The 13,131-nt window shown below is 42.0% G+C and overlaps 1 protein-coding gene across 1 annotated transcript in view; it reads right to left on the bottom strand.

The window, feature by feature from the left end:
- Cdc37l1 (cell division cycle 37 like 1) overlaps positions 1-11,039 on the bottom strand; it is a 28,867-nt gene extending 17,828 nt beyond the window's left edge. Inside the window, exons 1-3 of the mRNA XM_032891775.1 lie at positions 10,720-11,039; positions 6,099-6,380; positions 2,654-2,744 (exon numbers count right to left, since the gene is read on the bottom strand). Of these exons, the coding sequence (XP_032747666.1) occupies positions 2,654-2,744; positions 6,099-6,380; positions 10,720-10,851 (505 nt within the window). The 5' untranslated portion in view covers positions 10,852-11,039. The remainder of the gene's footprint in view (positions 1-2,653; positions 2,745-6,098; positions 6,381-10,719) is intronic.
- Between the last annotated feature and the right edge of the window lie 2,092 nt (positions 11,040-13,131).

Below are 13,131 nucleotides of genomic sequence, written 5' to 3'. Positions count from 1 at the left end.
CTCAGACCTCTATCAATGTGCTACTACTTTGTAAACATACGTTTTGATGCCTCACCATCCCATGTAACTGGAAACTAGTCCACTCTGTGGATGGAACTTGGCAAGCAGAAATAGCAGGTGCCCCAGATGTCTATTCACATGATACACACATGCCAGAGAGTGGAAAGTAAAACACATGAAAAGTTCGGCAGCCTACTACCTTTGGAACATTTCTGTGGATCCAATGTGCTTCAGCAAGTAGGTTATCTCCTCCACAGTGAAAAGCCCATGTGCATTTCCACTAAGAAACAGGCACAATGTGATCTGGGAGTGGCTAAAGTCTGGTTGGATTTGAAGACAGCAAGGGTCTGGTTAGTATTACAAGGTGGGATGCTGGAAGCTCACAATGTGCAGTGGTAAACAAGCGCTTAGTGATCATCCGTGGGTCTCCTGGCCGTCTTATTAAACACAAAACAGTTGGATAAACGAAGGGGTTGTGGCGAGCACAGCCTCAAGAGCATAGGCTCTTCTCATCAGAGATGTTCGGTAGCCTAGTCTAGAAGGGAAAAAAATAGCTAAAACTTCAATATGGCACCATATTCTACAAAATTAGTTATTCTGCCACCATATAGCAACTTGAATGTATTGGTATATTGATCCAATTTCTTCTTAGAAGGATCAATAATCCCTCACACGAACAAGTCCATTCTAGAGCTGAAAGTGGTCCTCTTTCCTTACCACGCTTCTACCAGTAATACATTTTTTTGATCTACTAGATGAATTGGTTAGTGTACACTATTTTTTACTTATTTTATATCAACATCAATGATAAATACAAACTCATGGCATTCATTGGTCTTACCATGGAATACTCAAACTCAGTTTTACACCGTGAGAAAAGTCCTGGTGTCAAGGTGGATTATAACATCTTGTGAAGTTGGAATGTCTTCCCACACAGAATTGCCACTTAACGGGAGTGCTCATTCTACAACGAAAGAAGGTACTACAGGTACTATCTCTATTCTCACTTACTAGGGGGACGGCTCCAAAACAACTGGCATACAGAATGCCAGGTGGGCAAAAAAAAAAAAAACAACAACAAACCAAACCCAAAACACAGTAGCACTAGTGCCACTCTTCTATCAAATGTCATGTGTACCTAGAAAGAAGCACCAGCAGACGGACGGATGGCAGGCACATCATTTCCCCACAGAGCACAGGGGCCTTGGTGGCAAGGCCTAGGCAGGAATGGCAACTGACAACACAGGACTCATTTGCAAATTACTGTTCCTATCCCTTCTGTCCTTCCTGGTTTAAAGACTTTAATATCTACCCAAAAGAGGGCTGCTTACTGCTTTTATTTCTATATATGAGACAACACAATTATATATGTAGAAATGTGAACGTGTGTTTCCGGCAATAGTCTTTGTTTTGGTTTGGCTATTTGTGACAGAGGCTCATAGTCCAGCTAACCCTGAACTTGTCATCCCCCAGCCTCAGCCTCTTCAATGCTGGGATTCCAAGCATGTGTCAACATGCCCAACTTTCTTTGGATACTATTCTTGAGTTAAATGTGCAATTTCTCCTTGAAGCTGAAATTCTCTGAGGGAGCACAGATGGAAAAGATTTCAACATGCCACCGATTAACAAAGCATAAACAAGAACCATGTCACCCATTCACACAATACTTGAATAAGAAACGGTGTGAACCTCAACTCCTCGCACTTCCAAGAAGCATTTTCAACCCCACTATCTCATTGCTTAAGTCTCAGATACACCGTGCATATATTTTCTGACTCTGCATTTCTCATGCTGTTGCCTCATCTTTATGGAAAATCCTGAAAATCTGCCCCTCCTAAACCAGCTCAGACATTACCTCCTCTGGGAATCCTTCACTCAGTCAAGTTCACCCTCCTCACCCAATACAAACAGCAGCTCCGGGACTGGAGACGTGGTGTAGCCATCAGGTGTGCTTTCTGCTTTCCTAGAGCCTGAGTTCAGATCCCAGCACCCACACTGGGTGGCTTACAACCACCCAGAACCCCAGCTGCAGGGGATCTGACACCATCTTGTGGTCTCCATGGGCCTCTATACATGTGGCATATACTTTTACAGGCACAAACACATACAAATGAAGATGTAGCTTTACATCTTTGTGTATAATTTCTGTTCTATTATCCGAGCAACATGTCAAGGAACTACGAATTACCTAGCATCGCATGCAAACCTGCAAAAATGGAAAATGAGACTCGGAGCTGGAGCAATGACTTGGTGGTTAAGGCACCCGATACCAAGCCTGATGACAGACGCTCGATCCCTAGAAAGAGCTCCAGCAAGCTGTGCCCTGACCTCCACACATGTGCACCTGACCTCTCATGACCACTGCACATGAGACAGATACTTAGACTTTTAATGTTTAAAAAAATATCAAAAAGAAAATCCCTGGACAGTCAAGAAATACAAAGAAGTGATACCATTATAAAGAGTGGCATTAACAAACTGATTCTCTTCACAACCTGACACAAAAAGGTCAGAAACAGACCTGGCGACACTACCAGAAGCACAGAAGAAGTGAGGTTGGCACATGGAGTTTTGGGGCTTCACAGATTCATTATTACACACATACCAATGATACCTAACACGATAAAGAAGGAAACTTAAGTAGTGGACTTACCAAAATGTCTGATTTTTTGCTCATATTTCTGCATAAATGATTGTGATTTATCTTCATCTTCTGTTTTTCTTTTATCTTGATTAATAAAACTCTGGAAAAATTTAGTGACAAAAATCAATATTAAGTCCCTTCAAATAATGAATGCTTAGCAATCTTTCCTATAGACAAGATGCTATAAGAATATGGCATAGCACTATACATCAGGAAATTAATCTGCTAAACTCATCACTAACAATTTAAACGTTCTCATTTGGTAGTTTAATTAGTTTTATTTAAAAATACAAATTTATCTAGAGATCACACAGAAAAACATCTGAATGAATCTTTTTATTAACCTGATTACCCTATCAAAGACAGGAATAGAAAGATTCTTTGCATGTGTAATTTATGTCTGCATTGTTCATTACCAACAAATACTTGCAACTGTGGCCTAATCTTTGAGTTCTTGATAGAAGCAAACTAAGCAATCCAAGCACATAAGAGTCAGAGATTTATTATAAATTCTTCAAGAAGAGATACAACAAAAAATACACCTGATTGCATTTCTAAAAAAAAAGTTTTCTTGGGAGGCTAGTTTAATTCTCCTTAAAACTAAATACAAACTTCTAGTAAGGAAGAATTTGCACGTGTTAATAAATAAGTCACAAAACAAACCAAGAAGTGTCTCATCTAACCAGCAAAACTAACACAACAGTTTTCCAGAGTATTCTCTGACATTATCACTGCCAGAAATGAAATAAATAAAGTAGCTCCCTGCCAGCTTGTATTTCAAAATAAAAGTGCCTTATACTTTTTACCTAGATCAATGCTGCCCTAGCCACAAATGTACACGTGCAATAGTAGAAGCATTAAAAAGCAGAGGTGCAGGCAAAGTTTGTGATAGATTGAATATTGAACATATTATTCAATGTGGAAGAAACACACACACACACAAAGTTAACAAAGTACTTCACTTCTGGTATGTTTGGTATGGAGTGATGGAATCTGGTGTATATTTTACAAGATTCAGGCATGTATCCCTGGGCACAGTGTCACATGTCTTTTGGGAGGGAAGCAGAGGCAGATGGACAGATCTCTATGAGTAGCTTATAAACTAATAACATGCTGAGAAATAAATACAAAAAAAATCACATTCATGATTTGCCTTAAAGACAGACAAAAACAAAAGACTTTGGAATAAACCTAATTCTAGCAAGGACGTGAAAACATCTATAGTAAAAACCCTAAAACACTGAGGAAAGAAAGAATAGGAAATAGAAAGATCTCCACTGTTGATGGACAAGAGCTAATATTGTGAAAATGGCTATGATACCAAAACCAATTATAGATCCAATGTGATCTCCATCAAAATCCCAATGTGTTTCTTCTAGAAACCAGGAAGAAAAAAATTCAAATAGAAACACAAAACACCACAGATAGCCTACACAAGCTGAGCTAAAAGAAAACACTAGAAGCATCACTGTGCGTGACGCCAATTCAATTGTGAATGAGAATTTGAGAGTCACAGCTGACAGAGATATCAACAATAAATTATCAGAGAAAAGGCAGCTTCTTCAAGTGGTAGTGGCCAAACTAGATAGCCACACATAGACGAATCGAGATCTTTATCTCTCATTCAAATGCCTCAAAGACCTTAATGTGAGACCAGACACTCTGATATCACTAAAGGACAAAGTACAGAAAACACTTCAAGATGACAGCATAGGCAAGGACGCTGAACAGAACTCCAGTCACTCAAAAAATGACACTAGCCATTAACCGAAGAGACTATACAAAGTCTCTACATAGCAAAAACAAAGAGACTGCCTACAAAATGAGATAAAAATCTGTCAGCTGTACCTCAGATGTCTCATACCTATTTTAAGATTAAACTTTTATTTATTTATTCATTTAGTTTGCATAAGTACAAATGTGTATGCGCATGTGAGTGCAGCTCTCGAGCGCTCTCTCCCATTCTCTGTGAACATGCCGTAGAGTGTGAACATGCCGTAGTGTGTGTGGTGGTCAGAAGACAATACCCAAGCAGCTCTCCTTCACCATGTGGGTCCTCAGGCGCGGTGGCAAGCATCGTTACCTGCTGAACCACCTCGCTTACCCTGATATCTTTACTATAGGACACAAAGAATCAAAATACTAAATAATGAGAAATCAAACAATCCATTCAATAATGGATGCTAATGGAGTGTGCAGACAACCCTCAAAAATTAAATACAAACGGCCAAAAGTATATGGGAAAATGTCTGATACCAGCCACCTAAGAAATGCAAATCAAAACTGCATTGAGATTCTATGTTACCACAATCAGAATAGTAGTCAGTATGAAAACAAATAACAAATGCTCAAGGGTGCAGACAAAGGGCACACTTACACACTAACGGAACGCAAGAGAGCCCAGCTACTATGGATGTCAGTATGTGGGTTTCTCGAGAAACTAAAAATAGACCCACCATATGGCCCAGCTATTTATACTACTCGGGTATTTACCTGAAAGACTGCCAGTTGACATATCAGGGATGCTCACACATCGGAATAATTTGCTGCGACATTATTTTATTAGCTATGGGGCTAATATGGATGCCCAACAGCTGAATGAATAAAGTCAGATTAAATATATACCACTACACACACACACACACACACACACACACACACACACACACAATTTTGTAGCCACAAAAAAGAATGAGATTATGATTTTCAAAAAAGTGATTTGCGGGGTTGGGGATTTAGCTCAGTGGTAGAGCGCTTGCCTAGGAAGCGCAAGGCCCTGGGTTCGGTCCCCAGCTCCGAAAAAAAAGAACCAAAAAACAAAGTGATTTGCACCTGGACACAATCATATTTCTATAGATGCACAAAGTCACTAAGAACAGACAATATAGAAACATGTGACACTATCTAGGGGCACAAAGGCAACTAACAGGAAGAGAATAGGTGGGAAAAGGGAGAATGGAAGGGCAGAGGGGCTGGACATTTCAAAGTAAACTGTATACTTGCATGAAAATGGCTTTATGTAATCCAGTATAATAAAATTTAAATTAAAAAACAGACTATTACCTGAGTTTACTAAACTCACGCTGGTAAACTGAAGGGCTTTATTTACAAAGTCCTGTGTTACAAAATCAACAGGAAGCCGACAACATCAGGAAGTCCTCACACCTCAGGTTGAGCACACAGGCCCATGCTACACCTCACCGTTTGAGCTTCGGTCTTCCTGCCTGCCTCCCTCTTCCCAGCCACCCTCCACGCTTGGAGGCAAGGCTTGGAGGTGCTGGCTGTTTGGCAGGATTCTGGTGCTCTGCGACAGTTACTCACAGGTGCGTCTGGTTTTCCTCCTTCCTGTTCATCTGCAGTGCTGGGGATAGAGCCCTGGGCCTCTTGCACACTGTACCCCTAAGCCATGTACCCAGCCCTCTTTTTGCTTTCTTTGCGGTGTCAAAGGCCATACCTTATTAAAAACATCCTTGCTAATGGCATCCACGTTCCAGAGACACATCCTCTCTCTTTGGACCAGAGCCTCCTCTTTCTGTCGCCATTCTTCTTCCCGCTGCCTCAGCTCTGACACTGCGGTCTGCGCTTTGGCATGTTCCTGATCCAAGGACTCAGAGTTATGCAGTGCTAAACTGCCAAGTTTCTGCTGGGCTTCAGCTAGATTCCATTTGCAGGCCACAGAGCTCTTCACAAACTCTTTCTGCTTTTGGCACGCCAGCTCAATCCCGTGGCTATACATCTGAATAAAAAGTAACAAGGACTGCGTGAGTAAGGGGTGAACGTAACGACGACTGTGTCAGTAAGGGAGCAAGGCAGCAGCAAGGACACAGCGTGCTGTTTCCAACTCAAAGGGTCTCTGAAAGCCGTTCTGGGTACACAGCACATCTGCACTCTTCGTCTACAGCTGCAGTTTACGCCCATCACTTTGACTCTGAGCTGCTTTGTTCATCCGGGCCCCTCCCCTGACAACTAACACCACCAAGGCTGGCAACCGGCAGTGACTTGCAGAGCTGGCCCACAACAAACATCAGATGCCTAGGCTCCAGAATCCGTCACCAGAGGAAGCAAAGCAAAGCTTCCCTCAAGTTCATCGGTCATGGCTCCTCATCCTGAGAACCAGACCTTCAGAGCTTTAACCTGCAAGACGTCCTGTAGTGGGCATCCTCCACTGCAAAGCAACCATTTAGTGGCTTCTGGTTTCTTTGTGTCATCACAATCTGGGATGAGAGCTCTTAATAAAAATGCTATTTAAATAATTACCACACAGGCATACCTTACCTCAATCCTAATCAAAACAGTGACAGTTAAACTGAGAATTGCCAACTGATGATTCTGCTCTACTAAATTACTCTTAATATTTTCATAACTACCCATGTAAACTCAATGGTTGCTCAACAAAAGTTGAGGGCTTTTTTTTTTTTTTTTTTTTTAAGGATTTCTTGGTTAAATTAAATGTACAACTTCACACTATTTACTAAGAATCACTGCTCTTAATCTGTTCCCAGAGCTGTATCTGTTCAAGCCTTTATATAGTTACATCTCAACTGTGTAAATAGAATCCTATATTTTGGTCTTCATTAGCCGTTCTCTACTTGAGTGATCCTTCAAAAAGAAGAGTACAGTCATGCTTTCCTGGAGTCTATAATTACAAAGCATGGACTCCTTACGTCCAGTCAGTTTTACTTACTGGCTTTCTTCCCACCCTCAGGACCCTATTCTCCCTTTCACTGACAACACTCTGTCCTCTATCCAACTCCTGCCCAATCCGTAGGCTTTTTCTTATTCATTCTCTTCTAATTTTTTTTTTTTTTTTTCGGAGCTGAGGACCGAACCCAGGGCCTTGTGCTTGCTAGGTAAGCGCTCTACCACTGAGCTAAATCCCTAACCCTTTATTCATTCTCTTCAAACCCAAGGTATGCACATTGCTATACTGGTGTATTTTTAACATTAGTATATACTTATTTTCTCCCTGATTCCAGGCTTGGAAAGGAGTTAGAATTTAGTAACTGTCAGATTAATAAAGTAATCTTTACTTCTTGAACAAACTGTTCTGACATAGGCAGTAAATCTGAGTTTTCTGGCGCATTCAAGACTTCTACTGGCTGGCTGTGGACACTCGCTATCCTGTTTCCTTATTTAGTCGTTATCTGGGTTTGTAGCCCAGATATTGCCATGTCTCTAAACAACAAGTAAAACATTTATTTTTACTTCTTGGTACACTAGAAAAATTATGAGGTTGGAGAGTTGGCTCAATGGTTGAGATCTCTTGTTACTCTTGTAGAGGACCTGGGCTCCATTTCCAGCACCCATATGGGACTCACAATTGTCTGTAACTCCAGGACATCCAAAGTCCTCTTTTGACCTTGGCAGGCATCAGGAATACATGGGATGCACACACATGCACACAAGCAAAACTCTCATACACATTAATAAAATGTTTTTTAAAAAGAAAAATTATCAATGGTGTTACACACCTTTAATCCCAGTACTTGGGATGCAGAGGCATGCAGATGTCTGTGAGTTAGAGGTCAGCCTGGTCTACAGAGTAAGTTTCAGGATAGTCAGACTACACAGAGAAACTTTTATCTCAAGGGAAAAATAAGCCAGAAAAGGGAGAAAAATAAAACTGTAAAACTTAATTTGCAAAAAACAAAGTTGTACCAATAAAGGTAATTATTAAAAGTGGGGTACAGGATCTTGCCCTTTCTAATTATACAAAAGCAAATATTTCTCAAATCAAACCAACTATCAGAATTATTTATAGTTAAACTATTCTCCATAGACTATCACATACCGTTTAGTCATACTATCCAACATGCATGGAGATGACGAAGTTTAACATCGGGTCTTTATGAAAAAGAAGCAACACAGAGAAGTGAACCCATGTTACTTAGGCACACTCTATGCTGAGTCGAATTCTGAGCCTGTAGCAAGTCTTACTTTAATCTGTGATCATTTGAAAGTTTAAAAGGACATAATTTTAATGAACAAAAACTCTGCAAAGAGACTTATTGTTAAAGTCTACTGGAGCAACTTTACATCAAGAGTTCTCAAAGCAGCCAGACAGGGTCCCAGCACTGAGAGGACAGAATAGACAGGGGCCCCACTCCTAACCAACAAAGAGTTTGCAACTGGTACCTGCTAGAAAGGGGAGCCACTAAGTATGGGCACCCATATTACAGAATGGGCCGTACTATGCCGAGCAGTAGTTGGCCAATACAGAATGGACTCTGTGGGTTTTTGTTTTGTTTTTTGTAGATTTTTGTTCCATTTTAGCATTTACAAATTTTATTTATTTAGTCTTACTAGCCTTTTGCTTGTTTTGATTTCATTTGGGTAGTTTGTTTTAAAAGAGAGAAGGAGAATGTAAAGTAGGGTGGGTAGAGAGGTGGGGAGGATCTGGGAGGAGTTGGGAGAGTGGAAAACAAGATGCAACTATATTGTATGAAAATTTAATTAAAAAGATGCAAACTTTTTTTAAGTTCTTAGATTCTGGCTTGCTTTTTCACACATCATTTGTTATACTGAGAAACCTCCCTCTCTCATATTTGGTACAAATTGCGAGCCAGTAATTTAAGATGGATTTTAAAAGCCTGTTAATTGATTAAACATTTTATTCTTTTTAAATATTCTAACCCCCAAATTTAAGTCCTAAAGCTAGCAAGAGATATAACTAGGCTTGTAATAATTATATGTTCTTAGAAGTAATGACTTTGCAAATTTTATCACCATTTAAAGGCCTTCTCATTCAAATAAAATTGTACAGCGTTTCTGTAGATAGGCACTGCAGAGGTAGGCTGGAAAAAGCACTGGACTGGGGGTCATGAGTTCTAGTGGGGACTCTGCCACTATCTAACTAGATAACCCTGGGATATCTCCTTTAATGAAGGCAATAAAAGCCTCTTTAACCCCCATCACCTAAACAAATGCGCAGGTAAAATAATTAGTTTCAAGATACCGGGTTTCTTGGATTACTTCTTTTTGCATCAACCACAATGCACTGAAATTGAGACAGTTTTCCCTTGACTGACCAAACGGACAGCAACTAATTTTTGTTTTCTCCCTCTGTAATACTATGTTTACACTGATGACACTAGAGCTCTGTAATTAGTGGATGACTACTGACCCATCAACTCTCATTCTGCCTTACTTTCCCGATGACTAGTGGGATGACTATAGTCTGTGGCTATGAAACAGCACACTTGTGTGTGAGCCCAATCAACTCAGCTGGTTGGCAGAATTAACCTACACTTGCCGGCAGACGATTTAAACCGGTCATCTTTAAGAAAAGCTGTTATAAAAGCTGTCATTACATTTTTGCAAAAACGCCTAGGAATCAGCCATCTACTATCAATTTCATTGAAAAGATTAGGGTTTAGTATGTGCTTTTGAAATCTAGTTCACAACACACCCAGGTGAGAAGTCAGCCATAAAAGCCTAAGTGAGATATCACACTTGACAGTTTCTGATGCAGGACAGCTGGGTTGAAAAACACACGTAATGTCAGAACTTCGGGTGGAAGTCTGAAAGAAAAGCCAATTCTGTGGCTGTACGTTTTCACTGGAGACTGACGCGGAATGAAACTATGAATACAGTAAGGGACCAATGATAGAAACGGAGGTGTGTGCCAGCGTCGAAGGCGAGGCTTACAGAATTTGCTGAGATATCAGCGTGGGAAAGAGCACGTGAGATGTTTATGTCAGGACTCGGTGTACTATTATAGAAGTACAATCACTCTCTGTTCCTATCAACTGTGCACAAAGTAGCTGGAGCTTGTAATAAAGGCTCGGATGAAAGCACGCACAAGAGGACAAAGGGTCAATGTTATGTAGGCTGAGCTGCCCGCAAAGCTCCACGCTGACACGAGAGAGGAGGAGGAGGAACCTCCTGCAAAGGTGAGGGGCAACCAGCCCAGGTAAAAGGACAAGTGTGCGTGGACGTGGAGGTCGGGAATGCGCGCGTGGCCACCTCCTTTCTCGTGGAAGATGCTGCCAGGGCTGTGGCTTGGCATCAGTCCCCCGCGATGCCCGCAGACATTTCCCATCCCCCGTCCCCAGCAGAACGCAGGCCGCTGTTACCTGGGCGCCGCCGTCCGGTACCGGAGAGTAGTGGGAAGAAGAGGGGGACACGTCTAAGTCACTCTCTTCCTCGGTCTCCCCGCCAGTCCTCGGGAAGCTCCAGGGGCCCGGTGGCGGCCACGGCTGCTCCATGTCCCACTGGTCCGGGCCCGACAACCGCCACCGCTAACGGCCCTGGCGTGAGTGGAACCTGCTGGGCGGAGCCAGCCGCCCCGCCGGCCACGGTCGTTACCCAGAATCCCTCTGCCGCTGGCGAAGCCGATGCACCCCCGGAGCAGGCCTGGACTGTGCCGCCGGCGGACTGCGGAAGAAGAAGTAGCCGGTCAGTGCGTCATTTCCGGTGGGCGTGGCCGGGCGTGCCCACCTCTGGACTAAGAGAGAAAGTCTGTCGCTTAGGTCCGGGGAAGCTAACTAGGGTTTCTGTTGGTTCGGATCCGAGCGGTCCAAGGGTGTTCTGACTTGTCCCTCTTCTGTATCAAAACTACAGCTTCTTCGTGCACAGGAGTCTAAGTTGGAGTCGAGGGGGGCCGTTTTAGAACGCAGAACCAACTTTCCTTTAGCTTCAAATTTCCCACTACAAGACTGTTCTCCAAACCCTCTTACAGCAGAGGAGGACACTAAAAATAAAATTCCGGGGCAAGCACGTTTGTAAAGAATTGAGACAAGTAGTAGATATCAGAGGACTTTCTGTCTCTTGAATCTTTTAGAACCGTGAAGATCCGTGTGCTGGCTTTCTCTTTTCTTTTTGAGTCAAAATGAGCCCCCATAGCCAGAGAATACATTTAAAGAGAAAAACCCAAAGATTGGGAATGTACCCTAGCGATAGAGCGCTCACTTAACACAGACAAGACCCTGATTTCAGTTTCTAGGACCAGGGAGAGAGAAACAGAGACATCGAAGAACTAGAAAAGCCTAACTTCACAACCTGCATGTTTAACAATCAGGCTTGTTATACGATAAGACAACAGAATATCAATCTTTCAACCTTTGATTGACTGGCAAACTAACTGTGTGTGGGGGTTGGATGGGGGAAGGGAGGTACACAGGGGTTAGGCCAGAGGACATCAGTTCTCCTGATCTGTCATTTTTCACAGCATTCCCTTGAGACAAGGTTTCTCATTGAGCTTGAAGAACTGACACCAAGCCTTCTGTCTCAGTTCACATACAGAGCTGGGGTCAGAGGTTCAGGCTTGTTGGGGATTTGAACTTAGGTACTCGTGCTTGCTCCGCTAGTATTTTTACCTACTAGGTCATCTGCCTTAGCCCTGAGTGGAAGACTCTAAAGGTTAGTTAATCCTAATGGTTGAGTAGTACATGAGAAAAATGCTGTTACAAATGCTGTGTAACATTTAAGGAAGAGGGATGACATGAGAAGCTTATGTGCTTAGGTTCTGCTCTTCCATAACCAGGAAAATATCCAACTATTTTTACAGCAGTATCCAAAGATGTATCTACGAAGATGTTTTGAGGGTAGTAAAAGAAAGCTAAAAATAAGTAGAAGCAATGGAAGAGTAGTGGGGCAATATCTCTGAAATGAACTAGAAGTGGTGGTACAAGTCTGTAATCCCGGGAAAGGCTGAGGCAAGAGGATTATCCAGTTCACTACCACCCTGGGCTACAAAGATGGGGCACTAAGTTAAAGAAACCAAATTGCAGAATTAGATTATATAAAGTAAGAACTTGCAGCTGGTTTGTTTGTTTGTTTGTTTGTTTGTTTGTTTGTTTTAAAGAGCAGGGCAGAGAAAGAACAAGCTAGAAAATTAGGAAATAGTGCCAGAGTTGGTTTGAGACCAAGCAGAGCAAATAAATAAAGTCAGAGGTTGAGAGAGAAGTCAGATTGAATCAGTTATCTTGGAGAAGTGTTTGAGTGACACACCTGACTTGAACCAGCCAGCCACTGCTCAGAGAGAACTAGAAAGACTGAGCTTATTTAGACACAAGACTCAGAGGCTGAAAACATTCTCAGCCTAGATTAGTGGAGCTAGAAGCTTCCAGGGCTAGGTCTAGGTTGACAGATGGCAGTAAGCCTCGGAGATGACAATTATTCAGGAGAATAAAAGATGCTTTTATAAAAATCTTGGAAGAGATAGAAGAGATGTAGTAATTACTTTGGTGACTAAGGCCAGGGATGGAAAATTCTGAGGGTCTTAGTTTCCTACTTAGCCTTCCTGTATTGTGCTGATTGTTACAGGATAATTGATTATTGTTTATAGAAAACTCAATGGTTATAGACACTGCCTTTGTCAGATGCGGTTAGGTGTGTCCTTATAGATACAGTTTGGCGTGCCACTGCAAGTCTCAATAGATAAGCATGCTAAAATGTAAAAACCTCCTGCCTACTTTAAGGCAAGTTGCTTGGGAGTGGTCTAGTGGTCTTTGCTCTATGACCCAATTTGCTCTATGACCTGAGGC

The sequence above is a fragment of the Rattus rattus genome, chromosome 2 (genome assembly GCF_011064425.1).
Source record: "Rattus rattus isolate New Zealand chromosome 2, Rrattus_CSIRO_v1, whole genome shotgun sequence".
Taxonomy (NCBI): domain Eukaryota; kingdom Metazoa; phylum Chordata; class Mammalia; order Rodentia; family Muridae; genus Rattus; species Rattus rattus.
This window is presented reverse-complemented; position numbering and strand designations above follow the sequence as displayed.